At 35.1% G+C, this 14,998-nt stretch overlaps 1 protein-coding gene across 1 annotated transcript in view; it reads right to left on the bottom strand.

Annotated features, from left to right (window-relative positions):
• LOC150102212 (uncharacterized) overlaps nt 1–14,998 on the bottom strand; it is a 104,792-nt gene that overhangs the window by 21,306 nt on the left and 68,488 nt on the right. The window contains exon 6 of the mRNA XM_090399524.1: nt 4,174–4,289. Coding sequence (XP_090255650.1) covers nt 4,174–4,289 — 116 coding nt within the window. The remainder of the gene's footprint in view (nt 1–4,173; nt 4,290–14,998) is intronic.

Below are 14,998 nucleotides of genomic sequence, written 5' to 3'. Positions count from 1 at the left end.
CTTCAGTGGGAGCCAGGCCCAAGCTGAGATACTAGGCAGAAGCATTCGTAGGTCATCTCTACCTATAGGAGTTGCCAAATGGTGTGCCACCCTTTTTTAATAAATTACTCTGGATTTAGAGAAAGATAAATCCAGAGTAATTGATTAAAAAAGGGTGGCACACCATTTGGCAACTCCTATAGGTAGAGATGACCTACGAATGCTTCTGCCTAGTATCTCAGCTTGGGCCTGGCTCCCACTGAAGATACCTCAATAAAGGTCGAAACTAGTCTGGGTAGTGGCCCTTCCCTTAATGCATAACATGAGACATATCCGCAAGGAGATGTGTTTTGCATTAAAGGAGATACTGAGACAGGAGTGTTGGTAGCTTGCTACACCTTTGCAACGAGTTGCCCTGGTGTTGTATCACCTTGCCCTAGTCCTGAAGATACTTCTAGTTGAAGAGGAGAGTAAATTAGATAAAAATTTTGAGATTTTGTAAGTGGGGCACCCTATACAATCTACGACTGGTCTCAACGGAATGCCTGGTTTATGAACTTTCGGAAGACCATACAATCTAGGTGGACGACCGAAGAAGGTTTTAAGTTTTTTCTTTTGATCTTCATTCCATGTAGATACATTATCTATAAGAGAATTAAGTCTCTTCAATTGACTCTGGGTAGGATCCGATGTAAGAGGCCTATAAGTTGAATAGTCGCGACATTATTGTTATTCTTCAGTGATTTCAATGCTTTAAACTCAGAGTAAGAAAGATTAGGACGAGGAGGCTTGGCATGAAAAAGAATTTGTGCACATTCAAAACGTAATCTGTTGGCTGTTTTTTGGAGTCATTTGAAGAGACTTAATTCTCTTATAGATAATATATCTACATGGAATGAAGATCAAAAGAAAAAACTTAAAACCTTCTTCGGTCGTCCACCTAGATTGTATGGTCTTCCGAAAGTTCATAAACCAGGCATTCCGTTGAGACCAGTCGTAGATTGTATAGGGTGCCCCACTTACAAAATCTCCAAATTTTTATCTAATTTACTCTCTCTTCAACTAGAAGAACTGATACTTATATAAAAAATACTTTGGATTTCAAAAATAAAATTTCAGATCTTCATTTGGACGTTTCTGATATCATGATCAGTTTAGATGTTGTTTCTTTATTTACAAATGTGCCTCTTTCGGAAAGTATTGAATTACTACAACAGGAATTTCCTTCGGATATTGTAAACGTATTTGATTTTGTAATAAATTCTGGTTATTTTTCCTTTAAAAATAAGTTGTATCAACAAACTGAAGGAACAGCAATGGGTAATCCTCTTTCTCCTGCTATCTCCAATTTCTTTATGGAACATTTTGAACAACGTATCTTTGACAATATTTCTCCCAGACCTACGCATTGGTTCAGATATGTCGATGACATTTTTGCTGTATGGAATGGCTCTTCTGATGAACTTCAACAATTTCTCACTAAGTTAAACGCATTTCATCCTAGGATCAAGTTTACCCTAGAAATAGAATCAAATAAGCAGTTAGCCTTTTTAGATCTTCTAATTCTTTGCCAACCAGATGGTAACCTACATTTCTCAGTTTATAGAAAGAAGACTCATATAGACCATTATATCCATGCGGAATCTCATCACCATCCCAGTCAAAAGGCAGGAACTATTAAAACACTGGTTCATCGGGCCCACTCCTTTTGTTCTACAGACGATCTTTTACAGAACTACAATACATAACTTCTTCCTTTCTATCTAATGGTTATAAGAATTGCTTCATTGAAAGAACTTTGAGTAGTTTTAATATGTCTTCCTCTTCAAACACAGAGGAAATAACGTGCATTACTATCCCTTATGTACAAGGTATCAGTGAACGTATAGCAAAAGTTTTAAAACCACTGAATATTTTTGTTGCCTTTCGACCGCTTAGAAAAATCTCCACCTTTCTCACTTCTCCTAAGGACAAGCTTCCACATCTTAATCATCCAGGTGTCTACCAGATTCCGTGGTCTTGTGGATTATCTTATTTCAGACAAACGGGAAGATCTGCCTCTATTCGGCTAGAAGAACACCAATCTTATATTGAATACTTTAAACCTGAAAAGTCTGGACTTTCTGAACATGCCATCTTCACTAGACACAGAGTTCATTGGAGAAAGACAAGAGTTCTTCACAAAAGTCAGTTTCTCATGGAACGCCTTTATAAAGAAACATGTGAAACTCTACTTCATTCTCCTAACTTAAAAAGATCCGACGGCTTACGTCTGTCCCCTTTATGGGAGATAATACTTTACAAATCAGCTAATCTTTCCCAACTTTTTATTGTTTTATTATTATTATTATTATTATTATTATTTTTTTTTTTTTTTAAGGAAAGTTATTGACCTTTTTAGTTATCTTACACCAGCTACTTAGGTGGCGCTTTTTGGAATTGTCAGTTAGTGTTTAATTTTGAGCTTAATGTACTGAGGATGCCTGTGACACAGGCGAAAATTATACTAATAAATAATCTTTCTACGTGAGTTTTTTCCGTTATTTATTGTGTACCAAAACTATATACAAATCCTAAATCTGCCCATGCTCAGAATACTGTTCACATGTTTTGTCATGGCAGTATTCATGCACCTAAAACGTCTCTTAAAATCCTTGATGCCATCCAGCGGCGAGCAATTAGACTCATAGATGATCCCTCTTTTTACAGATTCTCTTCAACCGCTATCTCACATGTGATGTGTTTCAGCACTGTATCTATTCTACAGGTACTTCCACAGTCACTGCTCCAGTGAATTGGCAACTATTATTCTTCCACTTTCTGTTGCACATGCTAATACAAAAGCTAAAGTTGCCCAGCACCCTTTGACTCAGCTCTTTAAACAAAAAAAATAAATAAAATAATAAACAATTAAACTTTCATCTGCACCCCCACATGCAGCACTGATGTGCTTATATGTCCCTTGACCTCTTGCATATGGGATCAATATAAAAAAGATGGCATCAATGACAGAATCATATTAAAAATGAAGATGTCAGAAAGGACATTGATATTTTAGCATTCAAGAATGTGTGACCAGGGTTAATCTAAGGTTAGTATGGCCACTTAAATAGAATGGATGAGGAAAGGTTAGCAAAACAGGAATCTAATGCCAAGAATGACAGGAAAGAGACCCAGAGGAAGATAGTCTAGGTGGAATGATACAGCAAAATGATAAATATGAAAAAATTGGAGTACTGAGAAGTAATATGATGAAAGTTTATTTTTCACTTGGTTAGAATATAATAAATTTAGTTTAATCCTTTATCCAAGTGTGAGCAAAGAAAGTTTGTGCCTGAAAGTATCTTCAGGACTGGGGTAAGGTGGTACAACACCAGGATGACTCCTTGCAAAGGTGGAGCAAGCTACCAACAGTCCTGTCTCAGTATCTCAAGGAGTCGTCCTGGTGTTGTACCACCTTACCCCAGTCCTGAAGATACTTTCAGGTGCAAACTTTCTTTGCTCACACTTGGATAAAGGATTAAACTAAATTTATTATATTCTAACCAAGTGAAAAATAAACTTTCAACATCTTTCTCTAAATCCGGTGTAATTTATTAAAAAGGTGACACACCAATTGGCAACTCCTATAGGTAGAGATGACCTGCAAATGCTTCTGGCTGGTATCTGCACTTGGGCCTGGCTCCCACTGAAGAGACCTCAATAAAGGTCGAAACTAGTCTGGGTAATGGCCCTTCCCTTAATGCATAACATTAGACATATCCGCAAGGAGATGTGTTTTGCATTATGAGAGACACGGAGATAGGAGTGTTGGTAGCTTGCTCCACCTTTGCAAGGAGTTGTCCTGGTGTTGCACCACCTTACCCCAGTCTTGAAGATACTTTCAGGCGCAAACTATGTTTACGCACGCTTGGATAAAGGATTAAACTAAATTTATTATGAGAAGTAATATATTAATTTGGAGGAAAATTGCTGATAGGAGATTAATAACAATGCAAACTTAATCATGCAGTGTTTTAATAGTATGAACACACCTTGAGGATACATTTCAGGAAATTTATGATAATGTATATTGATTTCAACAAATAGACAATTTTTCCACTATTTTAAATGAACAATCCATAACAAATGACATTATTATTTATAAATTCACTATTAATTCACTAATTAACAAGAATTTTTAATATTACTTACTTGAAGTTTAGGGGAAGAAATGAAACCTTCACATAGAACAAAAAGAAGTCGTGATTCCATTGGAGGGGATAATTCTGACCATTTCTTTGGATGCCATTTCTCAGATGATGAATTAACTTAATATATTTATAAAATAAAACAGTTAATCATGTGTAAATACTTATTAAAAATAAACTAATTATATTCCTCTCTCAATTATTTCTTAGGAAGAAATCTAATGATTGCTAATGATTTCTTAGGAAGAAATACCCTTAAAATACAGCAATCAATAGGGAAGGAGATAATTTCTCCTTAATTTCAGTGGGTTTTTATATTTTAAGCTTTCAACATAATAATAACTAAAATCCTTTGCCATTTTTTTTTGCACCATAATATAATATCATTTTTACAACAAAAATACAAATGCTAACAAGTAAATATACTAGAAGTGTTATATACTTCATATAATAATACATGAAGTCACTCCCTCTCTGTGTCTTTTTCCACAGTTACAAATAGTAAATTTAGAGCATACCTTAAACATCTTTTTGAAACAGTCTTTTGTATCTTTGACAGATCTCAAATTCAGTTCAATTAACAAAAGTTAATTAATGTAAATTATATTCTAAATTCACTTCTGAAGTATGTACTTCAGAAGTGAATGTTTTCAATATATCAATATCTCCCATGACAAAATATATATATATATACACACACACACACAAAGTGTGTATATAAATATATATATTTTGTCATGGGGATGCAAAACTTATTAGCATATGTCTGTCTTATGTCGGCAAGTGGTAAAGGAGAAAGAAGGATCTGTTGATATGTTTCTTGAACATCTGGTGATTCTAATCATTAGGCAAAAAAATGACATAGGGAAGGTGAAATGAAATGAAGGAAGAAGATGATGAGAAAATAGCGTTTGAAGCTTCAATTCACATGGATGTTAGCTATAAACTACATATGTAAAAACACATGTAGTTTCTAACACATTTAGCTAGAAACTACATGTTTTTACAAGTTTAGAGAAACAGAGGAATAGTGGAGATCAGTTTGGTGGAGCAGTGAGTGAAAATTTCATCAGAAAAAGTGATCAAAGGCAATCTGTGAGGATAAAGAGCATTTAATAAGTGCAGTGTTCACTTCTTGATTCTAAGGTTTTTATGATTCTAAAAACCTCCATTGATTCTAAGGGAAGTTTTGTGGCAGAATGTTCTGACATTTGGAGTGTGTACCAATAACAATCTCTATGGGATTTATAAAGTGTTAAGAGTTATGTGAGAAGTAGTATCTTAAATGGAATGTGCTCAAGGAAAGGCTAGATGCATGCCATCCCAAGAAGAAAAATCTAATCCTAACTGAAAATTTTCAGTATTATGAAAGATGAGGTAGACAAGTTGTGATCTTTCTTATATGAAATAAAACAGAACTGTGTTTTGAGAGCAATGAAGTTTGCAAGGTTGTTCATACTTCGCATTGAAATGTGGTCAAGAGAAAATTTTATAATTACATATGTCAAATGAGGACAAATGGAGTGTACTTGTCAGCAAAACCATGGTTTATGGTCACTGATAGAAAGTCATTAATGCACAGGGGGAGAGTACATGCAAAAACACAGAGCCCTGTCACACTCCATCATCGATTGAGAAATACAGGAAACCATCTACCATAAAATGTAGCAAACATCCAGAAAGAAAATTGGCAACAAAACTACAAAGGCTGAAGGGAGGTGATATGGTAGCTTGATAAGTAGGCCTCTAGTAACAGACCTAATTGAATGACGCAGAAATGTCAAAAGTGAATATGAGTTTCTCTAAATCTTTCAGTAGCTTGGATCCAAGCGTAAGGTTGGCCAGGAGAACTACTGTTGAACAAGAATAGTCGAATCCATATTAGAGATCTTTAATTAACTGAGACCTCTGGATAGTTAGGAGCTTAGCTAATGATAACCTTCTCCATTGTTTTCAACACAACTGATGGCTGATATCTGTTTCCATTCTATTTCTATACTGAATAGACAATATACGATGGGTATTAATTTTGAAGCAGAGATTTTCAGATCGTAACCCTAACCCATAGTTGAACACAACTAAGGGTAGTAATGCTATGCGATACAGATAACATACAGTCTGGATAACAATTTGAATGTTATGCAGACTAATAAGATCTAGTATCTTTCTAGCAAAAGATGAAAAAAAGTATATAATGGACTGTTTGAAATATGATGGGAAGTAAGTTTCTTTGTTGTCCTCAACAGCAGAGAAAAATAATGATACCAAAAGGTGTCACTTTTGGTATCAAAAGTGACACCTTTTGATAAATTCTTATCTTTGAATGACATTATCATGGTACCATCTGGATGTCAAAGTGGTAAGAGCATGGAAACTTTATAAGGTCTTGATATGATTGCAGCCAGACTACTGTATGAAGATTTAGTTGTCTGTGTTCCAAGAGCTCTTTTATGATCTTCGAACCCAGACAACCTAAATCTTCATACAGTAGTCCAGTTGCAGTCGTATCAAGACCTTATAATGAGGCAAAATGACTTCATATCTTCACATGTTAATGTTCATTTTACCATTTGCAATTTTCTTCTGGGGGTTGTATTTGCAATTTTTGTTATGTGACCCTTGACAACTCCAAGATCACGAGCTTCATTGCACATAGCATAATCCTTCAATATAATATGTTGCTGAAATCGCATCACACCAAAACGCATAACTTTACAGTTACTAACGTTGAATTGACAGCCATTATCTGTTCAAGATAATTCAAATCGTTCTGCAAGTGATTCATACAAGTAGCACTTACCCTACCTATCTTGTCATCATCAGCAAACAATTGAACATCTGTCAGATCCTTTTCAATGTCATTAATGTATAGATTGAACAACAATAGTTCAAGTACTCATTCCTTGGATATATCACTGTTCAACTGAAATTCGGTAGATTCACTCCTTGCCCATATACCAGTTTCTGATACCTGTTCATCATCCACTCACTTAACCAAGCCAATAGTTTACATCCCAATCCCATATTCTAAAGTTTATGCACCAGCTTTCATGTGGTATTCTATCAACTGCCTTAGCAAATCCAACAGTATAACAGTGTCTCAATTCCCTTTATCTAATTCAGTTGTAAAGACCTTTACAAATTGCTCAGACATGACCTCATTTCAATAAATGCATGCTTTTCCTAGTGAAGTATAGCTTCTTTGTCCATCAATTTCTGTATGTGATTTGTTAATAACTTCTCTAAAATCTTCACAATCACCCCAGAGTTAATGATAAGTTGACAGACACATCAGTCTTTGCACCATCCTTCTGCAATGGGATTATCATACATTCTTTACATTCCTGCAGGATCTTTCCAGAGCTAACACTCAAATTATACAAACATGTTAAGGGCCTAGCCAGTATGGTTGAACATTCCTTTAGCATATGTGCTGATATCCTGTTTATCCCTACTGCTGAATTCTTATCCAGGTTATGCAACAGCTCTAGATCATCACACAAGGGTACTTTCTGCATTCACTAAAGTTATTCTTCCACGTTCATTCATTTACTTGCAGCATAATGATAAAATTCTTTTAGCCTAATACAGCCAATTCTTTTCATTCTCCAACTTAGCTTAATATATAATACTCAACTTTTCTGGCCTGAGTTTTGTATATTTCATAATCCCTCTTATTCTTATGATATTCCTTCTACATCATCTTTTTATGGATCTCTTGTTTAACACGTTCACGTCAGGAAGTGTTAAGCAAGAAGTGTTTTGCATGTTTATTGTACCGATGGGACTTCTCATTACTGTTTGTATGCTGCTTCCATGTTGGGCAGGCAGGCTTAACTGACACAAAGTTTAATAACACGTTAGTTGCAACTCTTTCAGTAGAATTTTATTTCCTCTTGTTTGTATGCCACTGTAAAATTTATATATATATATATATATATATATATATATTTCAAAAAATAGATTTAATGACTCCAACACCGAGATAACATATAAAGATTTTAATGATAAATACTACTAGTTTCGGCATATAGCAGCCTTCTTCAGGTATTTATAAAGGAAAGGAATACTAATAAACATTGAATTATTTAAACAAACTGGAAATTACAGGTACAAATGGCCTCACATAATCGATACATAAAAACGTTGTATTTTTCAAGTTGTTCCAACTGGCGTGCCATTGTTTATTGCAATTGTGCGTGCAAGTTCACGTGAACGCCAATATTGAATAACTGCAGCATGGCTATCTGGGATGTTATAACTTAAATTATTATTTAAGTGGACCGGGTTCAGTAGGATTTCCCTTGATTCTACGATTTTCCTTTCAAACTCATCTTCACAGCGAAAAATATTTTCTGATCTATTCCAGCATACAGAGTGGCTTTGTTAGTCATCATTAGGATTATTTGAAAAAAGAACATGACTGGATAATGCAGTTACATGAGATCTTTTGTATGAGATGTCTCTCTTATGCTCTTCTATACGTTGTTCAATAGATTTGTTAGTTTGACCAAAGTATGGGATATTGCAATCACACCACAATTTATATACTCCAGGGTACTTAAGGTTGTGATGAGTAGGTTTTGGATGGCTGATTAGAGAGCGGATTTTTGGAAGTGTGGTGAAGAAGGTCCTGATATTATATTTTTTAAGGACTTTAGCTATTTTCTTAGAGACTGTGCTAATGTATGGAATGGAGATGCTACCTTTAAAATTAATAGTCTCTGTTGTGCACTGCTTAGGAGGGTTCAGAAGAAATTTCTTAATTGTTTTTTCAGAGTATCCATTTTGTTTAAAAATAAGAGTGAGGTGATTCATTTCTTTTTGTAGTTCATCTTGTTCATTTAAGAGAGAACGTGCTCTGTGTCCTAAGGTAGATATAATTCCAAGTTTTTGTGGTGGAAAATGATGAGAAAGATTATGCAGATATCTATTGGTATGCGTAGGTTTTCTGTACATAGAGATTTTTAATCTTTCAGAGCATCGTGTAAGCATAACATCCAAAAAAGGTAAAGAGTTATTATTTTCTATATCAGCAGTAAATTTTATATTAGGATGTTGGATGTTTAGATGACGAAGAAAATCTGTGAGAGCTGTGTGCCCGTGATTCCAAATAACGAATATATCATCAACATATCTTTTCCAAACTTTTGGTTTAAATGAGAAGGAAGATATGGCTTTCTTTTCAAAGTCTTCAAGGAAGATGTTAGCTGGCACTGGGGACAAAGGGTTGCCATTTTGTCGTGACGTGTTCTCTTGACGTTCGAATCCGCCATCTTGCTAAAAGTCACTTTCATAAAATAAAGGAAAACTAATTGCAAATTAATCACTGAACTAAGGGTAGAGAAATTTCTATTATACTGCGCCACTCTATCCTTAGATAAGTCTATATGAATTAGTAGGATTAATTTAAAATTAGTTAGCAGTCTTTTCATTCATTCAGGCCGATGGTTCTATTTTCTTTCTGGGATTCCCGCTAGATCCGAATTTTTGTGAACGGTGCAGTAAAAAGAAATTCAGGCAAACACAATATTTAAATTAACAAACAAAACATTTAATATATGGTTATATAACAATTACATAAATTCCACTTCTAAATATGACAAACCAGTCAAGTTAGCATATCAAGTCAAGTCATTCATATTAATCCAATCTTCCAAACTTTCACATACAAATTCACAGTTTCAGAATCACTAAGTTCCTACACCCAACTTATCACAATAGAAATTCTTAATTAATCAGTTTCCTTGTATCTCTCAACTACACTCTACGATTGACTCATAACAGGCACTAACCACGGCAGATATCATTTTAATGTCTATATTTTCAACTCTCAGCCTCTATATATACAGGGTGTTCGGGATAAATTTGACATATTTATAATTAATTATATTTTTCCGTAAGTTACATGTATTAACACACACTTCTCTTCATTTAAAAGTTTGGACCCTTCTTCATTCATATACAAGATGTCAGAAAGGATGGATAGCTGGAACCCACCTGAATCATGGAAGAGAATAACTTGTATCATGATGATTCGTGCCCGCCATCAAAATAAGGATATTACGACTGCTGCCCAATGCTCCCTGAATACAGTAAAAACAATCAGGCATGAACTAGAGACTTGCAATGGTGACTACGAGGATGTAGCAAGAAGAAAGATCCCTAGCAGACGATCTGATTGCGTTCGTACAGCAGAATTCCTCGCAAATCTGCAGGAACAGGTGTTGAAGAACCCTGGCATTGGAATTCGGGCTTTGTTCGTGGAGTTGCTAACTGTAGTCAAGCCCTGGATAACAAGGGTAGCCAATGGTAGGCCGTATGTATGGCAGCAGGATTCGGCCCCTTGCCACACCTCTGGGAAAAGTCAAAAATGGTTGTCTGAAAATTTCTACGACTTCACCAGTCCAAATGTTTGGCCTCCAAACTCCCCAGACCTTAACCCCATGGATTATTTTGTATGGGGCGCAGTTGAAAAAGACACCAATCGCACTTCCAGTAATACAAAAGCCCAGTTAATGGATAAAATTAAAACAGTTTTTGCGGCCCTTCCCAGGGAGAATGTAGCATCAGCTTGTTCGAGGTTCCGAAGCAGAATTGAAGCTGTGATCGATGCTAATGGTGGTTATTTTGAGTAAATCTTGTTGATAGTATTGTAATTAACTCTGCCTGTAATGTTTTTTTGTCAATTCATTAAATTTAATAGATACAAAGAAGATTTTCTTTTTCCTTACGAAACTGTCAAATTTATCCCGAACACCCTGTATATATATATATATATATATATATATATATATGTATGATGTATAATGAGTATAAATTTATTTTGTTAATTGTGTTTACTCCTCTATGATCTTATATCCTTTCCTTAAATCTTGGCATATGTTGTATTATTTTTATTTTTTACTTATTTCTTCAACTCTAAAATTTTGTCCTATACAATTCTTACAGACTCTACTCTTATTATTACCTCGAACCCTTGGCTGCTATTAGTGTATTGCCCATGTGCGCAAAACTCGATTGACAAAGGAAATGCCTCTGGCTAGAGCCAATTTCTTTGTTAGAATACTAGTGTTAATCCTGTTTCAAATTTCGGAAAATTTATTTGTTTACGCTGCGCCACCAAAATTCTATAGATAAGAGAAATTTTTTCATCTAACAGCAAACACCTAGTATGGAACACGATCCTGTATCCTTTCCTTCTCTATTTCTAAACACACAATAATATAATATATTCTTATTTCGCACTGCAGTCGTGACTATCTCCAATATATTTACGTATAGGTTCTCTTTATGAGCAGTGCATTGAGATTAGTGATCAGGCAAGTTTTTTGGTTGACAAGAAAAAATTTATTCATTACTAATAAAGCAAGTTACAATTATTTTCATAGACACTAACTTAGCTAATGTTGGTATGAAAGGTAAAATAAGATAATTTGACGTAACATGGACATTCTAGTTCCCTTACAACATGAAATGTTATCTAATACTATTAAAATAGGATGTCCATCTAATTACTTAACACTCCTAGATTATTTTCACACAATTACTGGTTCAAGAACTACTCGACAATCTTCTTCTACTACGCGTTATTCCCGCTTCCCATGCAGGGTCCGCGTGTTACTTTAGATGCGACTTCTTGTTAATACTACTCCCAACCGACCCGTCGCCTGGTCTGCCGCTGGGGGGATATATTTTTGACTGTAGAGGCGTATGTTCATGGGGCCGGTTTGCCTGTTTGCGGGATGAAAAACGCCAGATAAACTGGCGGGAAAAACCCTACTGACTGCACCCAAGACCGGCTAACTTGGCTATGCCTGAGGAAGATCCTCAAATTCCTCACGTCTACAACGGGAATCGAACCTGGGACACTCCTTCCCTAGGCATATGGTTGCGAAGTGCAAAGCCACTAGGCTAACCGCGCGGGAAGAACTACTCGACAATGACAAAGTAAAATATTTTCACACTGCACTTTTCCAAGTTTTCTGACTCATATTAATCATTCCCTATTCATGGTTCAACTCTTAAAGTCCTACAACACTTCATAAATCACAATTCTAATTAATCCTTTTTACCGTCACAATCTAATTTTCTTTGTATACAAAATTTGAAAAGTTCTTATTTTACTGAGGTGTCGGGATCTCACTGGCTTATACTTGCAATCATCAATTGGAATTATACGGCTCACATTTTCTTCATCTGGTCCCTTTTCGACGAGGTTACCTGGCTGATACATTCCTTAGGTTCTTGCTTCTGGAAGGTAAATATGTGAATACGATCACGATTTGTTGCCTATGATGTTCATGAACTGCTGCCGAAGTTGGTCCACAAGGTTCCGCATTTCCTTCTTGGCCTACGCTGACCTTCTGCTATGCCGAGACCTATACGCACATTGGCATTCTACTTGGCCTCTTAGCCGCTCTCATTCATCTCACCCCGACCTCACTGGAACTTCCTTTTTCCGGAAATGACTGGAACAGATAAGAGGCAAAAGTCGAAAAGCAAAAGCCTCGTTTTCTTGTCGCAAAAAACTATATACTCTCTCGATGACCTCCACACGGCATCTTAATTCCTCTGCACTCCGTTCCAATGCTTCTCATTCTTGTCCACGGGAGACCCCCACACACGCAACATAGACCTTTGCATACGTGATGGCCTCAGGTCATGATTTAATCTTCTTATCTTGTCTTCTTTTTTTTTTTTTTTTTTTACATTTGACAATACAATATTCAGCAAATTTCAAATCAAGGATGTTATTATCATTTCATTTACATTCAATTTCTTTTTATTAATATACAAGTTACATTGAGAATTTAGATACTTGTTAAATCTGAATGAAAGATAATATATTATAATATTTTATAGTTGTCTCTAATTGCACCATTTGTTGACAAATATATTACAGGACTGCAAATGTCTCTGTACCTTATTCAGTAATACAATAAAGTTACTTGTTTTTCTTGCATCTTGTAATATAGTGGCTGTTAGAGAGCGCGTTGTTCACTCTATATAGGTGAACTATTCCTAACTGAAAATGAATCCTATACTCTATAAGAAGAAGAATGCATCTCATGAAAGCCAACAAACTAGAAACATATGTGGAAGTTCCACATGTCCTAGTGATGAGTTTCCTGAGCTGCTGTCAAAAAGAAAAAAAAAAGCATCTGAAGAAGTTTGAATTTTCAAAGATGTAGTGAATAATTCAGATGATCGTTTCAATTGGGTATTGTATTTACAGAGCAGTTCCTCATCTGAAGAGGAAGATATTTTCACAAAGTAAGGTTTCTGAATTTTCAGTTTCAAATGAATGGAATATGGTAAGTAATGTGGCGGTACCAGTTCAGGAGTACAGTAGAGAAGATGAGATACTTTTACCACTTATGCAGAAAATCCATCTGCAGTGTATTCTGCATTTCTAACTGATGACCTAACAGAATTTATAAAAAGAGAAACTAAAAGATATGCAGGTCAGTCAATATTTATAACTCAGGATTATGAAACTCCAGGCAGACAAGTGAATTCGAAAAATTAAACTTATTAAGAACAAATTTATACTATTTTTAATATATTACTACTATACTAAAAAACTACTATATTAAAAAACACTGATCATCAGTAAATAAAAGAATTATCTGTACAAGATGATATGCTGCTCCATCAACCTTGCATTCCTGCCATGTCCATATCAGTCACCTGATCAGATTACTAAATCATAGGATTTACTGAGCTAGCAATGTATATAGTCACTGTTTCTTATTGGTTAGTGATTTATATTTTGCAAACAAATTCCTTCCATCTATTCATAAGTTGTTTTTTTTTTAAATTAATTATGTCCATCATAAATGCAAATATGAAAGTCTATAGAGTTTATAGGATATGTATTCTTCACACTATCCCCTCAGATACTTATAACACAAGTGCACATATAATATCACAGGTATAAATTATTCATAATCCATTTTATAGTACTGCAAGTATTTTTATTCATGTCTATTCGTTCTCTTCTTTATATTGATATTCTTTACATCCTTTAGTAAATCAAGTATAGTAACTAATAATCAAATATGTCATTCTCTTTAATTATTGTTTTTTAATATATTCTGAAAAGAACATTCCTTTTCATGTATCCTGCCTCTGCTCAATGCGGAATTAGGTACAATCAAAGAAACAGTTACAAAAAGCAGTGCATCCGACGACATGAAGGAATGAAATTGCCAGTAATTTCGCTCACTTCACCAGATGATTAGGTTTGTAGTGAGTGAGCTATTATTGCCCTGACGTGAATCTGTTGATAAGATTGCACATCCATTTCACTAACATCCTATCTGTTCTTCAAATAGTGAGGACACATTCAAATATGGAATTACTTAAGCACCTTTTGAAAGCTTCCATGTTTTGCTGATATCCTTCCCATTCCTTGAAATTGACTGGGTAGTAGAGAAAACTCACAATAAGAATGAAGGAGAATTTATTGAATAACTGATTCAATGGAACTAAATGGACCCGAGTTTGATATAATTTCCAAATTTGTAGCTCAGCATGTAATCCTTCCTAATCAGAACATCCACATATTTTGCCCACATTACTTCCCAGATTAGTACAGCATAATTCCCCTTATCGTTTCTGCTACCCAATCAATATTTGAATAATTTAAGTCACCTATAATAATTACTCGTTTAGTACCTATCAGGAAAATTTGGTGATGCATTTCTTCAATCTCGGCAAATGAACTGCCAGGTCTATAGTAACACTCTAGAATATGGGGAGGGGGCCTGGAAAGTTCTGATAAACACCTAGAACAAACATGATATTAAAGCAACTCACATAAC

This window comes from Typopeltis vanoorti, chromosome 10, assembly GCF_054136105.1.
Source record: "Typopeltis vanoorti isolate ZY-2024b chromosome 10, IOZ_Tvanoo_1.0, whole genome shotgun sequence".
NCBI lineage: Eukaryota > Metazoa > Arthropoda > Arachnida > Uropygi > Thelyphonidae > Typopeltis > Typopeltis vanoorti.
This window is presented reverse-complemented; position numbering and strand designations above follow the sequence as displayed.